Source organism: Taudactylus pleione, unplaced genomic scaffold (genome assembly GCF_031769625.1).
Source record: "Taudactylus pleione unplaced genomic scaffold, aTauple2 ptg000374l, whole genome shotgun sequence".
NCBI classification, from domain to species: Eukaryota; Metazoa; Chordata; class Amphibia; order Anura; family Myobatrachidae; genus Taudactylus; species Taudactylus pleione.
The window spans coordinates 4,333,069-4,359,001 of record NW_028284775.1 but is presented as its reverse complement, the minus strand read 5'-3'; the positions used below and the strand labels follow the sequence as shown (position 1 = coordinate 4,359,001).

At 43.2% G+C, this 25,933-nt stretch overlaps 1 protein-coding gene across 4 annotated transcripts in view; it reads right to left on the bottom strand.

Annotated features, from left to right (window-relative positions):
• Positions 1-8,962: 8,962 nt before the first annotated feature.
• Positions 8,963-25,933, bottom strand: part of SIRT2 (sirtuin 2) — a 92,915-nt gene continuing 75,944 nt past the window's right edge. For 3 of the 4 annotated variants that reach the window (XM_088444959.1, XM_088444960.1, XM_088444961.1), the window contains exon 16: positions 8,964-10,449. In XM_088444959.1, coding sequence (XP_088301085.1) covers positions 10,315-10,449 — 135 coding nt within the window. In that variant the 3' untranslated portion in view covers positions 8,964-10,314. Of the gene's footprint in view, positions 10,450-25,933 lie in introns of all 4 variants that reach the window. The other variant, XM_088444958.1, reaches the window with a different exon arrangement.

The following is a 25,933-nucleotide window of genomic DNA, read 5'->3' as shown; positions in this document are numbered from 1 at the left end:
TGCATAAACCAGTGTTCCTCAACCCCAGTCCTTAGGACCTCTAACTGTTCACATTTTCCAGACCACTTAGCAGGTGCACAAGTACTGTAGTATTACCAGCTCTCTGGTGTGTTGAGGATTGAGTTTGAGAACCACTGGATTAGAGAACCAATACTAATACACTCCAAAACCAGTCCAACCCCCTAGTCCAGGGGTTCCCAAACACGGTCCTCAAGGCTCCCCAATAGTTCAGGTTTTAGAGAAATTCATGGTTGAGCACAGGTGGTTAAATCAAATTGGCTGAGGTACTAATTAAGTCACCTGTGGTCAACTCTAAAACCTGAACTGTTGGGCAGCTTCTGCCCTAGTCAGCTTGTCCCAAAGTAATAGTGAGATAACAATGCAGCTGTATGTGTTCTTTACATAGACCCAAACCCAGCCCTGCCATAAATACAAATAATGATATCCTTTATATATATATATATATTTTTTTTAAATCTGTTTTATTGAGAATTTCAATACAAAAAGAGAATATAAACAAAATACATAGGTCCGATATGATGAGTACATACAGTATATTGATCGATCATATTAACTTTACGACAGCATTTTATATTAAAATGGTTCGACCTCAGATCTAGAGCGCTGTAGAAGAATAAGAAATTAAGTGAGGACCTGAGCAAAGGTGTACGTAGGTACCAGTCATAAACAAGTCATATCACATAAGGGATAGAGGGACGGGGGGGGGGGGGATTTGGCAGGGAACTGTAACCTTTCAGAAACTAGGGTTTCAAACAAAATCAGGAGTTAAGTCAAATATGTGGCTCAGGATTCTGCTAGGAGTTTGCAGAGTAAAAACCATTCTGTAGTTTCACATAATTTGAAGATTTCCTCCTGGATGGCAAGTTCAAGGGAATCTATATATAGCCCCCATTTCTTATAGAATGCGATAACGCAGGGCCAGCCCTAGCCCAAATTTTTTGGTAAGCGAGTATATTTTTTGGCGCCCCCTATGCAGTGCCTCTTTTACAGTGCCCCCGGTAGTGGTCCTCCCTGTGCAGTGCCTCTTGTGCCCCCAGTAGTAAGCCCCTTATATAGTGCCCCCAGTAGTGGTACCCCCTATGCAGTGCCCCCAGTAGTGGTCCCCCCTGTGCAGTGCCCCTTGTGCCCCCAGTAGTAAGCCCCAAATATAGTCCCCCCATGCAGTGCTCCCAATAGTGGTACCCTTTATGCAGTGCCCTTTAAACAGTGGCCCCAGTTGTAGTTCCCCCCCTATGCAGTACCCCAAGTATTGCCCTTTATATAGTGCCCCCAGTAGTGGTCCCTCCCCACCTTGTAGTGCCTATAGTAGTAGTCCCCCCTCTTGTAGTGCCCCTAGTAGTAGTCCCCCCAGTGGAGGTCCCCCCCTATGCAGTGCCCCCAATAGTAGCCCCCCTTGTAGTGCCCCAGTAGTAATCCCCCCTTGTAGTGCCCTCAGTAGTAGTCCCCCCCCCTGCAGTAGAGACACACGTAATAAAAATGTTAAAAAAACACTTACCTGAAACCCGCTCCTGCTCCTGCCACCGCTATCAGCTCTTCCGTCCATCCTCCCAGGCCGCTTTGCAGTATGGGAGAGACGTCATGACGTCTCTCCCATTACCCACTGCGGGAGGCGGAAGATGCCCGGCTCCAGCAGTGGGAGCAGCAGCCGATGAGAGTTTGACTCTCATCAGCTGCTAAAGCAAACACACAGCTGCCGGCGCTGGCGGCTGTGTGTTTGTCACTGTGTAGCGCTGACCGAACTCCATCTGGTCAGTGCTACACGCGGTGCAGCTGTGTCACAGAGACACTGTCTGCCCTCGGCCCGCATGGTACGCCTTCCACTATGTGGTGCCCTACGCAGCTGCGTACCATGCGTTATGGGAGAACCGGCCCTGCGATAACGCCTTTTTCAATATTAGGCAATTTGGAGCGTCTGTCAAGATATAACAATTGAAGCATTTTTTGTATCACTTCATTCAAGGATGGGGATGAACTAGATGCCCAGTGTATTAGTATTATTTTTTTTGCGACGGTGACCAAAGTATGGGTGTCACTCATTTTTTTTTTTCGGGGGCCTAAGTCCCAATTCACAAAATTTGCACAGAGGCAAGCCAAAGGGTCAGGTGTAAGTGTGAATGAAAAATATTGTTGATGAAAAGAAGAACCTTATTCCAGAATTTTTTAATCATAACACAGTACTCGAAGCTATGGAAGAAAGTGGCATTAGAGTGGTGACATTTAAGGCAGTGTTTGCGTTGAGCAGGCGACAGGTATGCCCTTTGCAGTGAGCGAACATAAACCTCTTGTAGGTACGCCGAGTGGAGGACTTTCATAGTTGGGTCATAGTGGGTTAGTAAAACCTCAGAAGTAGCTATATTGGGTATGTCTTGTTGCCAACTAGAAGTTAGTTTCTCCCAATGAGGTTTGGAAATAACTGACATCAATTCAGAATCGCTAAATCTTATTTTGTAAGATAATTTATCAGATAGAATGGGGTCAGGTTCTGTGGAAGTAAAAATTGAGGAATTAATTGTGGAGATATAGTAGGGAGCCTGGAGACAGTTTAGAATGAAGTAGGGCACTGGGTGCGAAAGGGGCAAATAATGCCTTATCCAATGATAAATCAGTATAGGATTGTTTATTGAGAAGCCAATCAGCAACATACCTGGAAAAGGTGGAAAGTGAGTAAGAGGAGAAATCTGGGACTCCAAGACCTCCAGATTTGCGCGTTGCTTGCAGTCTAGCCAAGGCTATTTTAGGTTTTCTCTCTTTCCATAAGAACTGTGGCATTTATTAAGAAAGGCGATGTCACTTTTGGGTATGCAAATAGGGAGCATTTGCATTATATAATATATATTTAGGGAAAATCTATGCTTTTAAGCACTGCTGCCCTACCCAGTAAAGAAAGGGAAGGAGTTTCCAGTTATCCAACAGATTTGGTACCTTAGCTAGTACTGGAGTGAAGTAAAAGAGGAAATAATCCGAATAACTTCAGGAATAGAGGAGTCAGGGTCTGAGAGGAACAAGAGCATGTCGCCCGCAAAGAGAGCGACTTTTAGATCAATGCTTCCAATCTTAATAACTCTGATGGTTTCAGAGGAACGGAGGGCAATGGCCAAAGGTTCCATGGCTGTGGCAAACAGGAGAGGGGAGAGCAGGGAGCCTTGCCGAGTTCCTTTACGAATAGTGAAAGGAGGGGAAATAAAGCCATTACAGGACACTTGAGTCTGGGGTGATGAGTACAACATTTTTAGGGAATCTATAAAAAAAAAAAAAAAAAAATCTGGAAAATCAAAACTGGACAAAGTCTTAAATAAATGTTGTCAAGATACGAGATCGAAGGCTTTCTCGGCATCAAGGGATATAATTAGACTAATAGGTGAGTCTGCCTGAGGTGAGGTTGCAGATATAGCGGATATGACTCGCCGCACATTTACTACCGAATGTCGGCCTAAGATAAAGCCTGTTTGGTCGTGGTGGATGATGTGAGGTAAAATTATTTTTAGCCGGTCGGCTAATATTTTTGCTAGGAGTTTGTAATCGAGATTGAGGAGGGATATGGGTCAATAGGAGCCAGGTAATTCTAGATCTTTTCCTGGTTTAGGGAGTAATTTCAATGTAGCTAAATTAAAGTGTGGTGGTAATAAATTAGTGGAGAACATAGTGCTAAAAACTGAAACTAAAGTGTCACCCAGCCTGGGTAGAAGTACTTTATAGAACTCTCCACTGAAACCATCTGGTCCAGGAGTTTTGGCTGTTTCAGGTGTTGGATGGCTTTACAAACTTAATTTAAAGTGATTGGAGCCATAAGGGCTTGGGATATTTCAGAGGAAATGGTAGGGTAGGCAGTGGCGTCACAAGTGGGGGCAGGAGGTGCAGGCCACACCCGGATGTCACCCACCGAGGGGTGACACCAAAGTGCCAACTCCCCCTCAGTGAAGGGAGCCGGGTGCTGCACTGTAACATTACGTGCAGCACTCGGCTCCTGTCAAAGTGAGGGAGTCTGCACTGCCCGCAGCTTGGTCCCCAGTGCAGTCTGCAACTTCGGGACCCCCCCCACCACCGGAGTTCTCCAGTTGGTACGGGGCTCCAGCCACGCCCCCTTTCTCCTGGCATGGGTGGCATTAGAGGGTTCCGGAGGGGGGGGGATGTGAATATAGCGATTCAAAAAAGGTATGCATGACCTCAGCTATTTCAGTGTTACAAGAGGTAAGAGAACCTGTTTGGGTTTTAAGAGTGTGCACTACCATAGGAGTATGGGTCCCATTAACTAGATTTGAGATTTATGAAGACGGTATTGAACCGAGAAAAGATACCGATCGCCCATGGTTTGCATTTATTCTTCAAAATGGATCTTAGCATTAGTGTATAATTGTTTGGTGCAGGGTGAAGGTGAGATTTTATATTGCTGAAAGGCTTCAGATAAGGAGGACTGGAGAGAAGTAGAGAGGAGTATTTTTTTTGGGTAGAAGAGACATAGGAAACTTCCCCCTGGATAACAGCTTTGGCTGCTCGCCAGAAAAGGATTGGGTCCAACTCCAAATGAGAAAGATTATTTTTATATTCCTCCCATGTAGATTCAAGTCTATTTCTGAATTTTAGAGATTGTGCAAGATGTGTGGGAAATTCCAAAGTCCGATTGGCCCAGACTCATCAGGGAAGTATATAGATGCAGTAATTAAAGCATGGTCTGATAAGGAGATTGTCTCTATACTGGCATGAGAGACTTTAGGGAACATTGAATGTAAAAATAGGACAGAATTAATTTGTGTCAGAGTCCCTTTAGCAGCTGAGAGACAGCTGTATTCTCTATCCGTGGGGTGGTCCTCTCTATATATCAACTAAATTTAGTCTTTTTGATACCAGGGGGATGCCTAGTTTGGGGAGAGAACTGCAGGAATTGTGATTCGATCTGTCCAAGAATTTCGAGGAAATTAAGTCAAAATCCCCACACAACAGGAGGGGATCATTATTGAAAGGTAATAAAGTGGCTAGTAATTTCTGGAAAAAAGATTTGAGTATACGTTAGTGGCGTATACACTGTAAAGACTAAACCAATGGCTGTGAACCTTAATGGTACTCACCACAAAGTGACCCTCTGGATCAGGGATGGTAGATAACACCTGTGCCTGTAGGCACCGCTTAGCCAGAATAGCTACCCCAGGTACCTTGGAATTGAAATGGGCCGAGGCCAATACAGAGCAGCCAAGCATGTTTAGTTTTGCAATTTCCACTGGGATGAGGCGAGTTTCTTGGAGAAGAGCTATATCGATTTTTTGTTTGTGGATAGATATTTAAAAGGATTTTTCTTCTTTTAATCGGCGAGTTAAAGCCGCCCACGTTCCAGGAACCTACAGTTATGTCAGGCATCTGATTTGGGGTAATAGAAGTTGAGAAACCTTTTGGTTAGAAAAGTCCAGCACCTGCCAAAAACAAAAGAGGGAGGGGGGGGGGGGAGGAGAACAATAGGAAAGGGGAGACAAAGTACATAGAGAGATAAATTACAAAACGTTCTGAGTAAAGAAATATACAGAAATGTATTAATGCATAAATATTCGTAGAAAATAAAGAAATAATTGAGCCGGCAACTAAAATAGAGCACTGCCTCGTAGCCCAGAACATGTAGGCATATTTAGAAAACCCCATGAACATAATGGGTAGTATTAAATATCAAATATATGTGTAGATGATCAAGAGAGCCAGTCATATGTTTAAGGGGTAAATGTAACGATTAGGCGCCAAGTTAGAAGTATATATATATATATATATATTTTTGTTTGTTTATTTTGTTGAAAGCATAGAAAAAGAACAGGCAAAATAACATTTGCATATTGTATACAATGCATAATACTTCAAAGAGAATTACATATTAATCCAATCACAATATTCAGTATTACGTAAAGGTTAATGGTGGACTTTAGGTATTGAGAGTCCCCTTCTGAAGAATCAACCATGATTGGGAGATTGGTCAGCTATGTCTGATAAGACGGAATGAGAGAGTTCTCGGAGATATTCAAAGGCATCTTTCGGGGTGGTAAAATCTTTAATTGATTTGCCATCAAATATGCGTACTCTAGCTGGATACAGGAGACCATATTTTTGGTGTGTGAGAAGTAGAGCCATTTTAGTCTTAATGGCTTACACAATGTCCCGATAAGTTGCTGGAGCATCTATGGAGCCGCATACCTGTGAAGGAGAGAAACCATCCACCTTTGCTGCTGATTTTCTGGGAGCCGGGGACGCCATATTGGGTGAGGCGCTGCATTTCTCCTGTCTGGGTGTTTGCGGCGGAGGGTGAGATGCCGCCGAGAGATAGCAGTCCATGAGCCCTCGCTGATCTCTGAGGTAGGGGATTGGGGTGATGGAGGCTGGGGGAGCCGTGTATTCTGGTGTCTGAGCTGCGTGACGGAGCCTGCTTACTCGCCCTGATATCCTTTATATTTATATAAACTTGTTAAAATTTACCCAACAAAAAATATTTTATTGTGCCTTTATGATACAGTTACCTCTTCAGTGAATTAAGCCATCTAAAAAAAAAAAAGGCTATTGTTATGCTTCAGTTTCCCCAATGATTTTATTATAACTCAGGTATTTCTATATGGAAGTTTAGTGAGATTATTTATTGCCAATATGTTTGAGATTTTCTAAAATGTTTTTTTTATGTTGTTTATATTACAATTTTTATTACTAAATTGATATTATATACATTAAGGTTGTGTTGCCAAATCATGTAAATTGTTGCTTATTAGCACAGATAACTATATGTATATGGGAATAATCTCTCATGTGCTTTAACTGAAGTTTGTTATATATGAATGTCATATATATGTAAAAAAAAAACCCAAAGTTACTAATATAAAAAATTCAAACAATTGAAACAAATAATTGTCATACTATATTTAATATGTCATATGTAACTGGAGAGAAATCGTAAAAGACAGGGGGGTGGTATATGTATTATAGCGGCACTTAACAAGCCTCTATAACGCTTCCTGATTCACCTCTTTACTGAGGTGAAGCAGGAAGCACTAACATTGAGATGTATGAACATCTTCTCGGCTGGAGCGGGTGCTGATGTGCTGTCACAGTCTCGACCGGCTCCACTGAGCATACGCGGGATCTCGCAAGTGTCGCAAGATCCTGCATGCATCCCTGGAGCCAGCCGCCACAGCGCTATCCCTGCTGTGGGGTTAGGGCATTGCCAGGCTGTAGCTGGCCATAGCAACAGCTGCAGCGGGCAGAACGGTCAGGCAAACGAACAGTTCATACATTGCCCAGGCTATTCTGCAGCGGGCGGAACGGTCAGGCGAACTGACCGTTCATACATTGCCCAGGCTATCGGCGCTACTATCTTGTAGATAACTGCGCCAATAATGACGGGGCATTGCACCCGTCATTTACCGCCCAGACCCCCCAATCATACATGCTGCTTCATACATCTCCCCCAAGAAGAGTGGCACATGTAGAAGCACATGCTGTGCTGTGTGTGGGTAAAGGCAATATGTGAGTGAGCACCCTGGGTGGAGTTACTGCATATGTTACCCCTGCTATCTGCCATTCCCAGTCTGTGGTGTGATGTTTGGTACTTATGCCATGTATTAATGCTTTGACCTACTATTGCACATTGTTTTAATGCTATGTTATCCTATTACTGTTTTTCTTTGACCATTAATAATATTATGGGCAAGTGTTTTGCTGTGTATGGGTGAGAGTTATAGGGAGGAAGTACTTTGTATTGATGATTGTTCTGAGCGAGAGGGAGTATATGTGTGTGGGTGTGTGTCCCAGGATAGGAGGGGTGCTGCATATGGGTGAGTGATATATACTGTATGGTTGGGAACCTTGGGTGGATGTGCTGGAAATGAGTTAGCTACCTGTGTAGATGTGCTTGCACATCTACCTAGCGAGCTCCTTGCATGGATGTGCAAGAGTGAGCTCCTTGCATGGATGTGCAAGAGTGAGCTCCTTGCATGGATGTGCTGGGCATGAGGAAGCACCCTGGATGGATGTGCTGGGCAACACGACATACACATACAAATAATACAACGTACAGCTGAGCAAACACATTCGTAGTAAACTCCACTTTTGGCTCAGTGGGATTAACTAGGCGACAATGGGGCATTAGCAAGTAGGCTAAGATGAGTGAAAGTGCATCCAGGGCAGGTAGACGGAATTGCAGGATATACTAAGATAGCACATCCACCCAAGGTTCCCAACCATACAGTATATAGTACTCATCCATATGCAGCACCCCTCCTATCCTGGGACACACACCCACAGAATTGCAGAGATCCTGCACATTTGATTCAGGCCATTAGACTGTGTGGAATGGGTATGAAATCCCAGAAGTCGGGATGCCTGCTGTCAATATACCGACAGCGGCATCCCGATGCTCAGGATCCAGACAAGGGTCCGGTAAGAATATTAATCCTCCCCCCTTCTCCCCCTAACCACCTGTTTCTACATCCTAACTAAACCTAAACCCCCCCCCCTCCCACCAGTGTTGCCTAACCCACACCCAGGGGTACCTAACCCTAACCTCCCCAAGCCTAACCCTAAACCACCCTGCCACCCCAACCCCCCTCCTTTCCTACGGCTAAGACCTTACATGCCCACTATACTTGCGTTTAGTATCCCAGCATTTCACCCACTGTCAGTATTCCGGTGCCAGTCTTCTGGCCAGGAAGTGGCATTCCGGCACCAGGATTAGTCAGCCAGGATGCCGCACGTAGGTATATTAACTATATCCCATTTGTGTAAATAGACAGCGGAGTTCAGCAACAGGCTGAAGAGAGCACCGTAAAGAGAAAAGGAGACTGGGAAAAGACACACATACAAGCACACCCATTCAAAACGAAATAAAAAAAAGTTCCTGTTAGAGTAGTGCAATGAAATCTGCCAAAGGTTTTAAATTAAGTTTAATACAACAAATAATAAAGAACCTTATTATTCATATCAGTTTCATACATGTCATTATCTTTGTAAATCTGAATATGTAATGATTAATATTTTTAATGCAAAAAAAATAAAAAATCTATAGAAAATCAATTAAATAACTGAAATCTGTACATGTATGTAGTTTCTTTCCTGAAAATCTATTATCCAGAAAATAAAAACTGGATAATTGCTGCTTTTCACCGATAATTCCGCAAAAATACATGACTCCTCCTACAGTCACAGCACAGAGCCTTACTAAACAATTTAATGAGTACCACCACCAGGGGCAGGGTGGGGAAATATATTTTTATTGTTATTAGTGTTAGGCAAGTACGGTAGTCCAAATTATTACAAAACATCTGGAAAAATCCCTCGCATTCTGAATAAAAAGCACAAAAAATTAGATTTTTGCTTGTAAGACCAGCATCATACTACTTAAAAACAAGTAGTTAAAACCAATTATTGGGACAGTATTGCCACAAGAAGCAAAGGCTCCAAGATCTACTGCAAACATTATTCACATCTGCACGTATACATAAAGCATTTTTGCCTGAATGGTTACTACCCTACTAAATGAGAAAAAGGAAGCAGAGCAATGTATAGAACAGAGGTTCCCAAATGCGATCCTCAAAACACCCCAACAGTTTAGGTTTTAAAAAGATCCATGGTTGAGCAACAGGTGGTTAAATCAAAATGACTGCAGTACTAATTCAGTCATCTGTGGTCATGCATGGATAGCCTTAAAACCTGGACTGTTATGGTGCCATGAGGACAGAGTTTAGGGACCTCTGGTTGTTAAGTTGGAAGCGATGACTTTGGTTAGGAGCCAGAAACATGACAATCATTTGTACGAGATCAATTACAATTGAAAATTCCCATGTTCTAGGATGCCAATTTTAGGTGCTCAGAGCACAGCAAATGGTGACTGCAGAAGAGCAATCACATTTACAGATGATGCCCCGTATAGATAATAGTTATGTTTGTGTGTGCAGACAGGGAAGTGCCCTAATGTCACATGGATGAAAATAGGAGTGGTTTGTTTTTCAGCGCAAACAGTACTTATAGGCCAAGTAATATCAGGGATGGCAACCCAGCTCCTCCTGTTGCTGATTTTCATTTCTCAAAGTGTGTAGTATACAGTCATGGAAAATGTACCAGCAACAGCTGGAATGCTGGTCATCCGTTATATAGTAAAAGCGCGATAATTGCTATAGGGAGATGAGGGGCAGCTATGCAGTTATCTGTCAGCTGTTCAGAGATCACACACTTACATCTGCCCCTAATCCCATGGCAGCAGAAGTTCTCAGATAGAGACACAGCACAATAGCACTTGTTAAAGGTGAATATGTGAGATATCACTTTGACACCCTCAATCTGTTATTCTGCTGATTCTTCACCCTCTGTTTTCTTCGGTGACTTATTTTCCTCCACCTGCCCAGGAGCACCCTCCTTTTTCTGACTGGCTGTATCAATTGCTGCATGTTCTTTCTTCACCAGCTCCTCCAGCTCAGCCTGCAAGATGTAACAGCAGTGTGAAGCGGATCAGCTAAGTTTACATTGGTAAATATGAATGGGAGCAAGAAGCAAATTAGAACATGGTGTGGTGACATTTGGCACAGGGTACACAATCACAAACATCCATTTTTGTGAAATAATTTAGCATTTTATTTTATTTAACAAAGTAAATGCAGTGTTAAGTAAATCTTTCAGGTATGGACGTGTAGTTTTATTAAATGTAACAGTTTTATTTTATCTTTGCGAATACAAAAAGTGACAGTAATGAGGCAAAGAAAGTCCATTCATGGCTCTATACAATAATGACACTAGTAGTGTGATTTTTTTCGCTTTTTTTTTTTTTTTGTTACTTCTGCTTTATCGCTTTCAAAAAGAGAAAACAAAACCTTACATCCTAACCTTGACCTGTATTACACATTCCACTGTAAGACACTGCATGGTCAAGCACTAGCTAGCATGCATACTAGTACAATATCATAAAACCAGAATGCCACCACCATACTTAGGGGTGAATTCAATTAGCTGTAGGATTACCGCAGGCTTTTCACTCCCAGGTTAAGAGCCCAGAACTCTTCAATTACTGGCTATGATATGCCCAGAGGGTGCAAACAGAAATCTGTGTTAAATGCATCCTCAGGGTTTACTGCACACTGTAATTGCATAGCTCCAGGTACTTAACTGGGAATGTATGCCTTACCACACAGACTTGGGGCTTACCATGGGATATAGTTTAATTGGTCCAGGCAATTATGGCCCCAACAGTGCTCACTGGAACATTCAGAAGTTTCGAAATCCTCCTGTAACCAATGCCATCAGTATGTTTTGCAACAATAAGGTTGCAAAGGTCTTGAGAGAGCTCTTTGCTTTTACCCATCTTGAGATGTTTCTTGTGTGACACCTTGGTAATGAGACACCTTTTTATAAGCCATCAGTTGGGACTGAACCAGCTTATATTAATTTGCACTGACAAGGGGCAGGATTGCATTCTAATTACTGATAGATTTCAGCTGGTATCTTGGCTTTCCATGCCTTTTCGCACCTCCCTTTCTTCATGTGTTCAATACTCTTTCCCTGTGTCATTTCACATTACACAACTTAATGTATAGACATCTATGGTTTGATTTCATTGCATGGGTGTATTACATGGGTTGTTGTGGACATTTTGTGAAAATTTCATTACAATAGCCCTATTACAAATATATTTACTGAGAAAACTGTTGGTGTGTTTAAAACTTATTTTACCCACTGTATGTATGTGTGTGTGTATATATATATATATATATATATATATATAGTGATAGGATCACTGGTAAAGTGGTCTGTGGCAGGTACATTTATCCCAGATTCCTGTCTTTTGTGTTTTAAACCCCCATGAGAAAGTCTGCAGTATAGCAGGCTTGAGTTTCGGCTTTTTGAAAAGCCGGTTTGGGACCTGGGGGTTGTGGGTGAGAGGAGAGGGAGGGCTCCACCCACGGCCTCTCCAGGTTTTGGTTCTCTTAGCCTGGTAACAGGCTTGTTTGGGTTCCCACCTGAGAGTGGCCAATATAAGCCTAGTGTGTTGAGGGCTGATTGTCTCACCTGGGAGAGCAGACAGGGAGTTTGCTCAGAGACACTTGGAAAACCTATCTGTGAGTACTGTGCTGTGCTTTGTTGCTGGCGAGGGCATTCGGCCCTGCCAGGTTCTGGTAGTGAGGGAAGTCACTTGTGAAGTTAGTGCCCCGACAGGGCTAGGATTTACGTTTATGTTTTCTTTGTGTTATTTCTGACATTGTACAATAAAGACTGGCGCCGACCAGCTTGTACTTGCATCCAGACTGGTGTGCTGCTTCCCTGCTGCTGTGTGTGTGTGTAAGGAAGGAGTCCTCTACCCAGGAGAGGGACCCCCTAACCTAACTGTGTCACAACATGGTGGGGAATGCGGGCACCCACACACACTGAAGTTGCAGTGAGAGGAAAACTTTCCGTTTAAAAATTAAAGGGACAGACACCCAATTTGTGAGTGTGGAAATAACACTGTGTCCTTGGAGTCCCATAGAGGAGGCGTCAGCCAATGCTCAGAGAGGCAAGGTTCAGCTTCCAACCTACACCCCAGGACAAAATGGAGGACATTATTAAAGCCTTGCTCCAAGCTACAGCAGTTCAGCAGGAGACGAACAAAGCTCAGCAGGAATCTACCAGGGCTCAGCAGGAATCCACCAGGGTGCAACTGTTGGCCTTGGAGACTGCCCAGGGGCAACAACAGGTTGCCGGGCCTTAGCGGAAAACAGCCAGGCCATAAAAGAGGTGGTACAGCACCTGATCGCCCGGCCCAGAGATGTTGGTACTGGTCCTCCCACCACCACTCACTCCATACGAGCCAGTCACTTCCTCCAGAAGATGACTTTGGGCGATGATGTGGAGGCCTATCTCACCGCATTTGAAAGAACGGCCGAAAGGGAGAGTTGGCCCAAGGAGCAGTTGGCAAATCTGGTGGCACCTTTTTTGTCTGGGGAGCAACAAAAGGCCTATTTTGACTTATGCCTGGCTGATGCCAAGGACTATAAAAAACTAAAACAGGAGATCCTAACTCGCTTGGGAGTCACCACCTTTGTTCGTGCCCAACGGGTCCACCGCTGGGAGTTCCATATGGACAAGCCTCCACGTTCACAGATGCATGACCTCGTCCATCTGTCCTCAAAATGGCTACAGCCCGAGACGCTGACGGGACCACAGATCGTGGAAAGGGTCGTGATGGACCGGTACCTGCGATCATTACCTGCGACTCTGCGTAAATGGGTGAGCCATGCAGACCCTAAGTCCGCGGACCAGTTGGTCGAGCTGGTGGAGAGGTACGTGGCGGCTGAGGAGCTGAGTATGCCCCACCGAGCCCCGATGGCGCACCAGCGAACTCCCAGAGACACTGGTAAGACTGTTCCAGGGGAGAAGGGTGCTGGGCGGTGGAATGTACCTAAGACTGAGGGTGTAGAACCTGGAGACAGGCCTGCCAGGCCGGGAAGGTTCTTGCCCCGTAAACGACTAGACATTAATATGACTCAGTGTTTCCGATGTGGTGGCTTCGGCCATATTGCCGCTAATTGTGCACTTACAACTGAACCTATGCAATGTGATACTGCTCATGTCTACCGCAGGGGGTCTTTCTTTGCACAGATAGCCTGTACGGCTGACCGGCAGGCTGAGACTGATAAGCACATGTGTGTACTCACTGTAGATGGCAACCGAGTAGAGGCACTGCTAGACTCTGGTAGCTTGGTGACACTTATAAAAGCTGAGCTGGTGAACCCCTTGAGGCATACAGGGAAAACTGTTGGTGTGACCTGCATACATGGGGATACTCGATATTATGTTACGGCCGAGGTGAACATCGAGACACCATGTGGCTCTGCTATAGTTTCTGTGGGTTTGGTGCATGGTCTGGTGTACGATGCAATATTGGGGAGAGACTTTGCTCACTTCTGGAAGTTGTGGGAAAGCCGTTTTGTTCCAGAGGTGAACAACCCCGATCCATTTGAGAAGGTTGTCGATGTAGTGGAGGAGGGAGTTTCTTCTGAGTCAGAGTTATTCCCTTTTTCTACTATGGTTGGCGAACTAGAGAATGCAGAACGTGACGGTGGCCCGCCAACTGATGTGCCTCCCATTGAGGTGGGAAGTGTTGTTGGGCCAGGTGATCGTCTGCCTGATTTAGAGGTCAGAAGAGAGGTCTTTGCCGTGGAGCAGTTGAATGACCCTACTTTGGTAAAAGCCAGGGAGAATGTAAAAGTAGTTGATGGTAAACCCGTAGACCCTGATAGTCCTTTGTCCTATCCCCACATGGCAATGTGTCAGGATTTGTTATATCAGGTGACTAAGAAGGGGGAAGATGTTGTGGAACAACTAATAGTTCCCAAAGCCTACAGAAGAACAGTGTTGGATCTGGCCCATGGTCATATAACGGCAGGCCATCTAGGGGTATAGAAAACCACTGAGCGAATAATGCAGAGGTTTTTCTGGCCCGGGCTTCATAAAGAGGTATCTGACTTTTGCGCATCCTGCCCTGAGTGTCAGTATCATGCTCCCAGGCCACATTTTAAGGGTCCACTAGTTCCATTGCCTATCATAGAGGTGCCATTTGAAAGAATAGCGATGGATTTGGTTGGACCCTTAATGAAGTCTGCCAGGGGACACCAGTATATTCTGGTCATAATGGATTACGCTACCAGGTACCCGGAAGCGATCCCGTTGTGCAATACGTCAACCAAGACCATTGCCAGAGAGCTAGTTCATGTCTTTAGCAGGCTGGGTATACCTAAGGAGATACTAACTGACCAGGGTACACCGTTTATGTCCAAAGTCATGAAAGAGTTATGCCGCCTGTTCAAAATCGAACAGTTAAGAACTTCGGTTTATCACCCCCAAACCGATGGGCTGGTCGAGAGGTTTAACAAGACGTTAAAACACATGCTTAGGAAAGTGGTTGACAAGGATGGTAGGGATTGGGACTACTTATTGCCGTATTTATTGTTGGCCATAAGAGAAGTTCCCCAGTCCTCCACCGGGTTTTCACCCTTCGACTTGTTGTATGGGAGACACCCAAGGGGGTTACTAGACATTGCCAAAGAGACATGGGAGGGGCAGTCTAGTCCTTACAAAACGGTGATTGAGTATGTTTCTCAAATGCAGGAGAGAATTGCTGCGGTAGTGCCGATAGTGAGAGAGCACCTGGAACAGGCTCAACAGGCACAGCAGAGGGTATACAACTGCAATGCTCGGTTACGCAGATTTGCTCCTGGGGCCAGAGTGTTAATATTGGTTCCCACTGTGGAAAATAAACTTTTGGCTAAATGGCAAGGGCCCTTTGAAATCTTAGAAAGAGTGGGGCAGGTCAATTACAAAGTTTACCAGCCGGGGAAAAGAAAGCCGGAACAGATATACCATATAAATCTGTTAAAGCCCTGGAAAGATAGAACGGTACTGTCGGCCGTCCGAGACCCTCCAGTAAGTCAAGGGCCCTTAGTTCCCGAAGTAACAGTGGCAAAAACCCTGTCGGCAATTCAACAACAAGAGGTCAAGGAGTTTCTGATTAGAAATAGGGTGCTGTTCTCTGACGTACCTGGGAAAACCTCGGTCATTAAACATGACATCATCACTGACCCAGGGGTTAAAGTTAATCTAAAGCCCTATAGGTTACCAGAAGCACAAAGAGAATCGGTGTCGAAAGAAATTAAAAATATGCTAGAGTTAGGGGTTATTGAAGAATCACATAGTGAATGGTCAAGTCCCATTGTGTTGATTCCAAAGCCCGACGGGAGTGTGCGTTTCTGCAATGACTTCCGAAAGTTGAACAGGGTTTCAAAATTTGATGCCTACCCGATGCCAAGAGTGGATGAACTGATTGAGAGACTAGGGACGGCAAGGTATTTAACCACTCTTGACCTAACCAAAGGGTATTGGCAAGTACCGTTAACCGAGAGTGCCAAACAAAAGACAGCTTTTTCAGCGCCAGAGGGCTTGTTTCAGTACAAGATGTTGCCCTTCGGGCTACATGGGGCACCTGCTACCTTCCAAAGAATGATGGACAGGATTCTAAGGCCCCATAGATGGTATGCTGCTGCTTATCTGGATGACGTGGTCGTTCATAGTCCTGATTGGCAGTCTCACTTACACAGGGTACAAGCAGTGTTGGACTCCATCTATAAGGCAGGTTTGACAGCCAACCCAAAAAAGTGTTGTCTAGGCATGGAGGAAGTAAAATATCTGGGATACACCATTGGCAGAGGCCTGATAAAGCCTCAGCTCAATAAAGTTAATGCCATACAAAACTGGCCACGGCCTCTGAATAAGATACAGGTGAGAGCCTTCTTGGGAATTACGGGGTACTACAGGAGGTTTATACCCAACTTTGCCACCATGGCAGTCCCACTGACTGACCTGACCAAAGGCAAACAAAAAGTCATGGTAGAATGGAGTCCTGAGGCAGAGAAAGCTTTTCAGGAGTTGAAAGTAGCGTTGTGTTCCCAACCAGTCCTGATGACTCCTAATTTTGAAAGGGAATTCATAGTACAAACCGATGCATCAGAAGTAGGTATAGGAGCGGTCCTGTCCCAGAACAAGGAGGGTGAGGAACACCCTATTTTCTATCTTAGCAGAAAGTTGAATGTACATGAGAGAAACTATGCCACAGTGGAGAAGGAGACGTTGGCCATAAAGTGGGCGTTAGAGGCTCTCAGGTACTACTTGGTCGGAAGAAAGTTCAAATTGATCACTGACCATGCCCCTCTGAAGTGGATGTCTGAAAATAAGGACAGTAATGCGAGAATTACAAGATGGTTCTTGGCGTTACAAACTTTTAAATTTTCAGTGGAACACAGGCCAGGAAGCCAGCTGGCCAATGCTGACGCGTTGTCACGCGTTCATTGTTTGGGGGCTTCAGTTGTTCCGTCCCACAGGTCGAAACAAAGGGGGGGGATATGTGATAGGATCACTGGTAAAGTGGTCTGTGGCAGGTACATTTATCCCAGATTCCTGTCTTTTGTGTTTTAAACCCCCAGGAGAAAGTCTGCAGTATAGCAGGCTTGAGTTTCGGCTTTTTGAAAAGCCGGTTTGGGACCTGGGGGTTGTGGGTGAGAGGAGAGGGAGGGCTCCACCCACGGCCACTCCAGGTTTTGGTTCTCTTAGCCTGGTAACAGGCTTGTTTGGGTTCCCACCTGAGAGTGGCCAATATAAGCCTAGTGTGTTGAGGGCTGATTGTCTCACCTGGGAGAGCAGACAGGGAGTTTGCTCAGAGACACTTGGAAAACCTATCTGTGAGTACTGTGCTGTGCTTTGTTGCTGGCGAGGGCATTAGGCCCTGCCAGGTTCTGGTAGTGAGGGAACTACCTGTGAAGTTAGTGCCCCGACAGGGCTAGGATTTACGTTTATGTTTTCTTTGTGTTATTTCTGACATTGTACAATAAAGACTTAGCCCGACCAGCTTGTACTTGCATCCAGACTGGTGTGCTGCTTCCCTGCTGCTGTGTGTGTGTGTAAGGAAGGAGTCCTCTACCCAGGAGAGGGACCCCCTAACCTAACTGTGTCACAATATATATATATATATATATATATATATATATATATTCGAAGCTGGATAATTGGCTGGGACAGAATCTGTTTAAAATTAAATCTGCACGACGCAATTTTGCGAATGGCAACAAGACGCCATTTTGTGACTGGCTATCCAGCACCATTTTAGCGTATACACATTATAAGTATATACGGCAATGCTACTATTTAGCGTCGTGCGATTCCCACGCAATAGAAAGATGTTAAAAGTCCTCATTATATAAATACAGACAGTTACTAAAACATATAATATGATCAACCCTGCAAAACACGTACCATGGTGTACTCCACAAAACACATAGTTGCATATCGCTAACTAGCATCTTTTCTTAATACCCCAATACTTACACACTGCACACTTACATAAAAAGGTTCCCTAGCATTAAGGTTAATATTTAAGGTTTTATTCATTATCAGTAATGTTGTGAAATAATGTTATTTGATATCTAAGGTTTAGTACATGATAAGCAGACCGTGTTTGGTGTCATTCTAAACCACTGTGTCTTTGCAGATTTCCGGTTCCAACGGGGAAGAAATCGCAACATGTGTCTGCAAGTTATGGATCATAGAGAGTTAGGCATTAAAATGTATCCTGTAATGTAGCCAGTCTCATTTTTTATGCAGCAGGAAAACGGACACAAAGACCTGTTGGAGGCTGGAATGTGACCAAACAAATTGACCTATGAACTGTACTGTAACAGAAGAACCAGGAAGAACCACCAATGGAATCATGCCAACCTGTTCTATTGTATTGCCTATCTCTGTTAGGAGTATATATGTAGGCTCTCTGAAACTAGATGCTAGTCTTCTTGCTTTGCTGTTGACGGAGGTTTCATCTTTGATGCCGGGATCTGGATTCAGAGCCCGTGCGTATGTAACGACTGTACCTTGTGACTGTATGATTTATTTGCGCTAATTGTATTTAGATCAGAGTGTGTAACCATCTGCTTTTATACTGAATATTAACATTTTGTGCTTTGGAACCACACTCAAAGTCTGAAAGCATTTATTTCTTTTGCGACTCATAAGGCTAAACAGCGACAATTTTAGTGTGTATAGATAGATAGATCTATCTATTTATTATCGATTCCTACCTATCTATCTATTTGTTTATTTTAGCTGTTAGCTATTACTCGGCGTTGCCTGGATTTAAATATTCAAATTATCAAGTTTTATTATGTGATGTTGTCCAAATCCATCCAGTGAAAGGCCCAGAACAGGCTCCATCGGTTAAAATTCTTCCCAGCGCGCTCAGCCGTGAGGTCCAACCGGGACTCAAACTACTCTGTAAGGCTCTGCAGACCAATTGCCACCACTCTGTGAAGTTTTCATCCAAATCCATACAGTGAAAGGCTTAGAGCAGGCTCCCTGGGTCAAAGTTCTGCCCAGCGTACATCAACAAGAGGCCTGACAGGGACCCTAACCCCCCCTAAAACCTGGCCAGGATCCAACTGGACAACATCGCATTAGTTTTATCCCAATTGGTGCAGGGGTGTCCAAATGCATAACCTGACAAACAGACCAATGGATCTTTTTTTTATACACACACTATATATATATATTTGTCGCTATGTGGTCTAATAGTTATTTAGTATCGAAAAAGTAAGCAATGTAAGATTTGGCTTCTTTACCTTGAGAGCTGTGTGAAGATATTCGCCAGCAAACAAAGTAACAAACAAAAATTGTACTTTCTATTAGGATGTACCTGTATTATAGATGGAACACAAACTGGAAATCACGCCTTAGAGTGAGGACGCGGTAGGACTGAATATAGGCGGACCACATTTTGGGACGCATGCGCCAGCATGGTGATTCAGGGAGACCAGAAATATTAGCCAGAGCACATGCACCACACATGAAGAATACAATAATGCCATGTGCCTAGCCAGCATAGTAATAACAGGGTACAGGAGCCTTGGCACGCATTCAGGAAGCTGTGTTCAGCCGCACCTGGAATGCTTAACGGAGGATATGTTACTAATTACAATAAGATAACATTTTTTATTTTGTTTAATTGAGCAAGCACGCAAAGAGTTAATTTGTATTCCAAAAGGTCTAATCACTTCTAAACAGCTTGTAATCAAGGGTACTTACCTCTAAAGGTAAAACACATGGTCATGCCAATTTAGGCCTTACAGGAAATGAGGTAGGAACCATGGGTGATAAAAGGGAGATTCCTGGCCCAGACACCATTCATTTCCAGACTGGGGAACTGAGCAGTATGCTGAGACACTGAAAATTTTGAGTCTAGGCTAAAAGTAAGTAATGTTTGCCCCTTTATGATCTTAAATAAGAATTAGTGTAGACTAAACTATTGATTTAAGTTATTATTGTTTAATAGGCTTTATATCTCCAGTAGAAGTAGATAACCAGTTGCTAACAAGACGGACTGGCTGAGAGACTTATTGTTTGATCGTATGCTAATAGTAAGTAGCTAATGTTTATGATTTTAAATAAGAACTGGTATAGTCCAAACCATTTATAAAAGTGATTGCTTCTTAGGCTTACATTATCTCCATCCTTAAATTGATTTTCCTAGTTGATATATACTCCTGGTAGAAGTAAATAACCAGTCCCTAACAAGTTTTTTTTTTTAAGGCTCACTAATATTGTAATGTGCCATATACTAAATATAAATATATATATATTTACTATTTTTGTATAAAGGTAAACTAACAAGGTAAATTGTTACATGCCAGGTGGTATCCAGGACTGCACCACAAATGGAGACATACAATTATCTGCAGCCCAACTGGAATTAATACATACACCATTGCATAAAATCTGAAGCTATATTTACCAGCATCTAAATGTTGTACGAGTTCTACAGTAGACTCATTATGAATGCTTGTCCATATTTTACATGTACTAGTTGTCTTTATGTATACCCACATACTTTACGGCTAAGAGCCTAGCCTATGAATATTTTGCTGTGAAGTTTTTGAACTTATGCTGTATGTTATAACTGTTTGAACAATGTATTATGGATCAAGTGTGTGTATACAATATGTCAAAACCTGCTTACTTTTAATTATGCTGAAAGTATGTCTTTACTTGTTGTTTATGTTTTGATACTGAGACACCCCATTTATAGCTTAGACACCCCTGAGGAAGTCATTTATGATGAAAGCGTTGGGTGACAAGATATCAAGATCCAAAGTGAGCCCTACAGGCGGTCAAAGAGCTTGTCCCTATAAAGGGAGACACAGCAAGTGTGCTAACCTCTGTCCCACAATGGTCAAGATGTTTTTGTATATGTGAGAATGTTTTAAATGTGATTTTATGTTTTTAATAAAACTGTACTAAAAAGGAAAGAAAGTTCTTAGTTGTATTTGGATCAACTCCAGTTGAAAAAAGTCTCTTAGTAGGCTTGATAAGAGGAATATGAAATTCACCATTATCACCTCACAACACACTATGGGGTCAATACTATTAGGTGCGAATTGCGAGGTGCGAGTTGCAATTTTCACTTCGAATTCACATAGCGAATTAATTTTGCAATCCAATTAGCAGTTCACACTGGTCAGACTGAATTCGCAACTTTCTACTCGCACCTCCCTGAGGGTGAGAGATGGAGAGGAAAATCTTTATTTTAAGGTTAAAATGTGGGGACACTTTGCTGAACCCCTTGGACACCCCCCTAATGACCAATTAGGCAATTTGAAGTTTCTAATTAGCTTATTTAGTCCAATAATTACATGGAATTTTTGGGAGGAAAAAAAAAAGGTCCTCAAATTACCCCGAAATCAACTTTTTCTTTAGTTTAGGCACCCCAAATTCAATTACAATAATTTTTTAGTTGAAAAATTATCACTTTTTTCCATTTATCAAGGAGCCCTCAAATTAACCCCAAAATCATCCTTTTTCCTAGTGTTTTTTTTTTTTGCATTTTTCATTTAATTCGTGAGAGATTAAAAGAAAAATTTATTTTTTTAAATTTTCTTGCATATAACCCCCCCCCACAAATCAGCCATTTGACACATTTCAAAACCTACAGTACCTTCCTAATGCCCAGAAACAGCCTTCTATACAGTCCTGCTAACGAAATTATCCATTTTGGGGGTCCAGGATGGTCTCCCCACATTTTCATGCATTTCTCACAAATCTCATTTAGCAGTTAATTCGCTCCCCTCCGCTGCAAGTAGTGCGAATAGGCATTTTTAATTGGATTGGAGAATTGTCGGGAGCGCGCTTCGCGGCGAAGTGTGCGAGTTTAAAGAAAAACTCGCTACTTGCAATTTGCACCTTCGTATTATACTATATAAAGGGGGAATTGGATCCCATATAGAGTATAATGCAGTTTAGGTGCTCCACCAAAAAAACAACATCACCATTGTTAATTCCATAGGCCCTATCTGGCAAAGTACCTTTTTGGGGATTAGCAGCTTTATTTTCAATAACTTGTATACTTTGCAGTGCAAAATATTTGGAGATACGATTTATAATCTAAATTGCAAAATATACCCTGCCATATTATCTATATATAGCTGTATATATCTATAGCTCTGCAAATTATATGCTCCCATTATATAGCTGTTTGAGTGGAGATCAGCTGTTTCCTCACATTCAATTGTACTAGGGAGGAACACAATGGTCAGAACTCTGACAGATTTATTAATGCTAATTTTCAATGCTAACAGCTATGAACGTATGTTGTATTTTAAACAGTTTGGATATCTTTTTACATCTGGAAATATATAGCTGTGTACTACACATATCATGTGTCTAGTGACTGGAAATTACTAAATCGGTCTGCAGCTTTAAATCCAAAATGAGGATCTAATGGTGCTGCCTGCATGCAGCCACCTCATCAGTTAAGGACACCTTGGAATTCATAATAAACCTGGTAACATATATCCAACAAAGAAAAATTTATTGTGCTGCTAGGATACAGCCACCTGCGTAAATGAAGCCATCTAAAACAGGCCAATAGTATTACTCCAGTTTCCCCAATTATTTAATAATAAAAATAAGTTATTTATGTAGCACTTTTCTCTAAAGGACTCAAGTGCTATACATTTGCCTTACAGAACAAAACAAGCTCAACAAGGGACACCAGTGACATGATTTGGTGAAAAGGTGAGTCATTAGAATCTTTCAAAAAATAGACTCGAGTGTAGGCCTCTCGAACCGTGCGGGGAAGCAAGTGCCATAGAGTCGGAGCCACAAAGCTGAAAGCTTGACCCCCCAGATGAATTCCCGGAGATTCTAGCTACTGTTAATAATCCTTCGTCAGTGGATCGCAGTATTGGTGTGGGCAAAAGCTGCTTCAAGTATCTTGGGCCCTGGTCATGTAGGGCTTTGAAAGTCAGTAAGCCAATCTTGAAAACAATACGCCATCTGACAGGCAGCCAGTGAAGGGAGTAGAGAATTTGTGTTATGTGGCTGGAATGGGACTTGTTGGTTAATAGCCTGGCAGCAGCATTTTGTATCATCTGCAAGTGGTGCAAGTCTTTTGCTAGGAGACAAAGTTAGAGGGTGTTGCAGTAGTCTAGGTGTGATGATATAAATGCATGTATAACGCTAGGCAGATCTGAGGGAATTAAGTGCTTGATTCTGGCTATGTTCCTCAGATGAAAGAATGAGGACTTGATTGTGGCTGATACCTGATGTTTAAGTGTCAAGCCACTATCCAGGACAACATCAAGGTTCCGCACATGTTCAGTAGTTCTGAACCCCAAACGTAAGTCTTATTGATTGGCTGTGCTGCAGTCTTGTCCTGTGACTTATCATAAGGATCTCTGCTATATAAGGGTTCAGTCACAGCCAACTGGCACTCATCCACTCCTGGAGCTCAGCTAGGTAGCCATTTAGGGTTGTTAATGGGTTCTCAGTACCTGGAGCAAAGGACAGGTACAGTTGTGTATCATCTGCATAGCAGTGGTAGATCAGGCCTTGACGTCTGATTATTTCACCCAGTGGTAGCATGTATACTGCAAAGAGCATGGGAGATAGTATATAACCCTGTGACAACACCACATGGAAGTGGCACAGGTGATGAAGAGTTTACACCAGAAGAAACTCTGACCTGCAGGTGAGGAATGATCCGAATCAGTCCACAGAAATTTTTCAGGCGCTCAATTAGATTCCCATGGTCCACGGTATCAAATGCTGCAGAGAGATCCAGAAGGATTAAGATTGAACAATCACCTCTGTCATAAGTATCATGGGTAGACAAGCGGGTTTCCAGTTGTGTTGCCACCACTTTCTCAATGACCTTTCCTGGAAAAGGAAGGTTTGATACCGGTTTGTAGTTGGTCATGCAGTCAGGGTCTAAAGTTTTTTAAAAGTGGTCTAACAATTGCTTCCTTTACTGGTTCAGGAAAAATGCCCGTCTCCAAAGAACATTGAACTATTTTTGCAATTACAGGGCCAATCATGTCCATACACGCTATGTAAAACTTGGCTGAGGCAGGGTCCAGATCACAGGTAGTGGGTCGCAACATTCAGATAACTTTAGCAATGTCTTTTACATCCATTATGTCAAAGCTGTTCCAGGGAGACAGGTGGCTTACCTTGGCAGGCTTGGTAGTATGGCACTGTGGGGATTCCAGCCAAGATGGAGGATACATTATCTGCAAAGGATTTTGCAAACTCATTGCATCTTGACTGGGAGAGGGTTTCATCAAGCTGCAGGCATGCTGGTTTGCAAAGCATCTCCACTGTACGGAAAAGCTGAGCTGGCCTATTGTTTGCTGCCTTGATCTCATTGGAAAGGAACTCTCTTGACTGATATTCTCCAATAATGATTAGTTTTAACTTCTCCTCTACCAGGTTCATCTTCCTCCATCATCTTTCAAGTCTATGACCCCTTATCTTGAGTTCACTAACACTATTGTTTGACTGTGTGGTATGTGCGGTCATATATGCACAGGGGCGATAATATCCATTACAGCTGTCACATCCCTGTTATTGTAATAGACTAGGGAACAAGGACCTTCACGGGCACCAATTTACCAAAGATCGATCCAGGTTTGCTGCAAGAGCTTGTGGAGTCATACCCCTCCTTGGACGATACCTTGTCAACTCCATGAGCAAAGTTCTATTTCGAGGGGTTGCAACTGAGAAGCAAATTGAGTGGTGGTCTTACCTTGTGACTGGGTTTATATTTAGGTCAGAGATTTCTAATCCAATCTGGAAAACAAGATTAGGAGTGTGACCACTTTTATGTGTAGCAGAAGGAATGACTTGTGTGCGGCCCAGAGCTTTCATTGTGTACAGGAGGACTTGGCCAAGGTGTGAGAGCTCATAATCAACCCATGCAATGAAATCCCCAAGATCAGCCATCATTCATGTTCCAGAACTAGTCCAGCAAAAATATCTGCAAATTCTTGTAGAAATATCTTTCCATCTCCAGGGGGGGGCGGTAAATGAGAAGTAATCTGAATCCTAATTCTGCAAAACTCCGAGCAGCGATGCACTCAAATGAGTGAGTCAGTTTCATTGGGTGGACCCTAAGTTTAAGTGCTTTTTTTAAAGCAGATAACTGCAGAGGAGGGGGAGTGGCTAAGTCTTGAGTTGTGAATGATAATTTGTTGGAACTGCAGCTTCCAAAATAGGTGCTGCATTTTCATCTAGCCAAGTCTCTGTAATACAAGCAAGATCTGAAGATTGAGGTATTTCTATAAAGAATTTTTGTGAGATTCATTATTTGTTGCCAATATGTATGAGATTTGATAATTTTCTTTTTTACATTGTTTATAATTGGATTTTTGGTTACTTTGAATCATTTTCTCTGAATCAGACTGGGGGACACTGAACCATGGAGTTGTTGCTGGGTGAGCAGAAGCTGGCACTACTGTAACTTTAAGAACGTTAGCTCCTCCCCCTGCAACCCCCAGAAGGCCAGTACAACTTTATAAGAGCCCGTAAAGGAGAGGCAGTAACCCAGCAAAACAGAATCGTAGGGAAAAGATGAAGGACAATCCACCGCACGACAGATTGAGGGAGGGAACGCAGTGTCCCCCAGCCCAATTCAGAGAAAAGGACGGCAATTAACAAAACATTTTGAGTTATGGTAGACTTACTTTAATGACTTCTTTTCTTCGAGGTCCATAGGGCCCACAGGGATACCATGGGGTAATGTGGTTGGAGATATCCAGGCACCAAACAGTTAAAGCTTTCAGCTCCCAGGACTGCTCTGGTCCTCCTCCATGTATACCCCAGCCCCAGCCACAGGCCTTTAGTTTTGTAAACAAGCCACAAGGCAGGAGAAAGAAAGGAGAAGGCAGAACAACCATACACCAGAAACATTCTCACACAAGATGAGGGAATCCATGATCGAAAGCAAAGAAAATTTACCAAATGCAGCCAGGTGCGTCAGGGTATGTACCCTGTGTAACTCGAAAAAAAAAAGTTATCAAAGTCTACCACAACTCTTATTTTCTTAATCAGGATCCATAGGGAT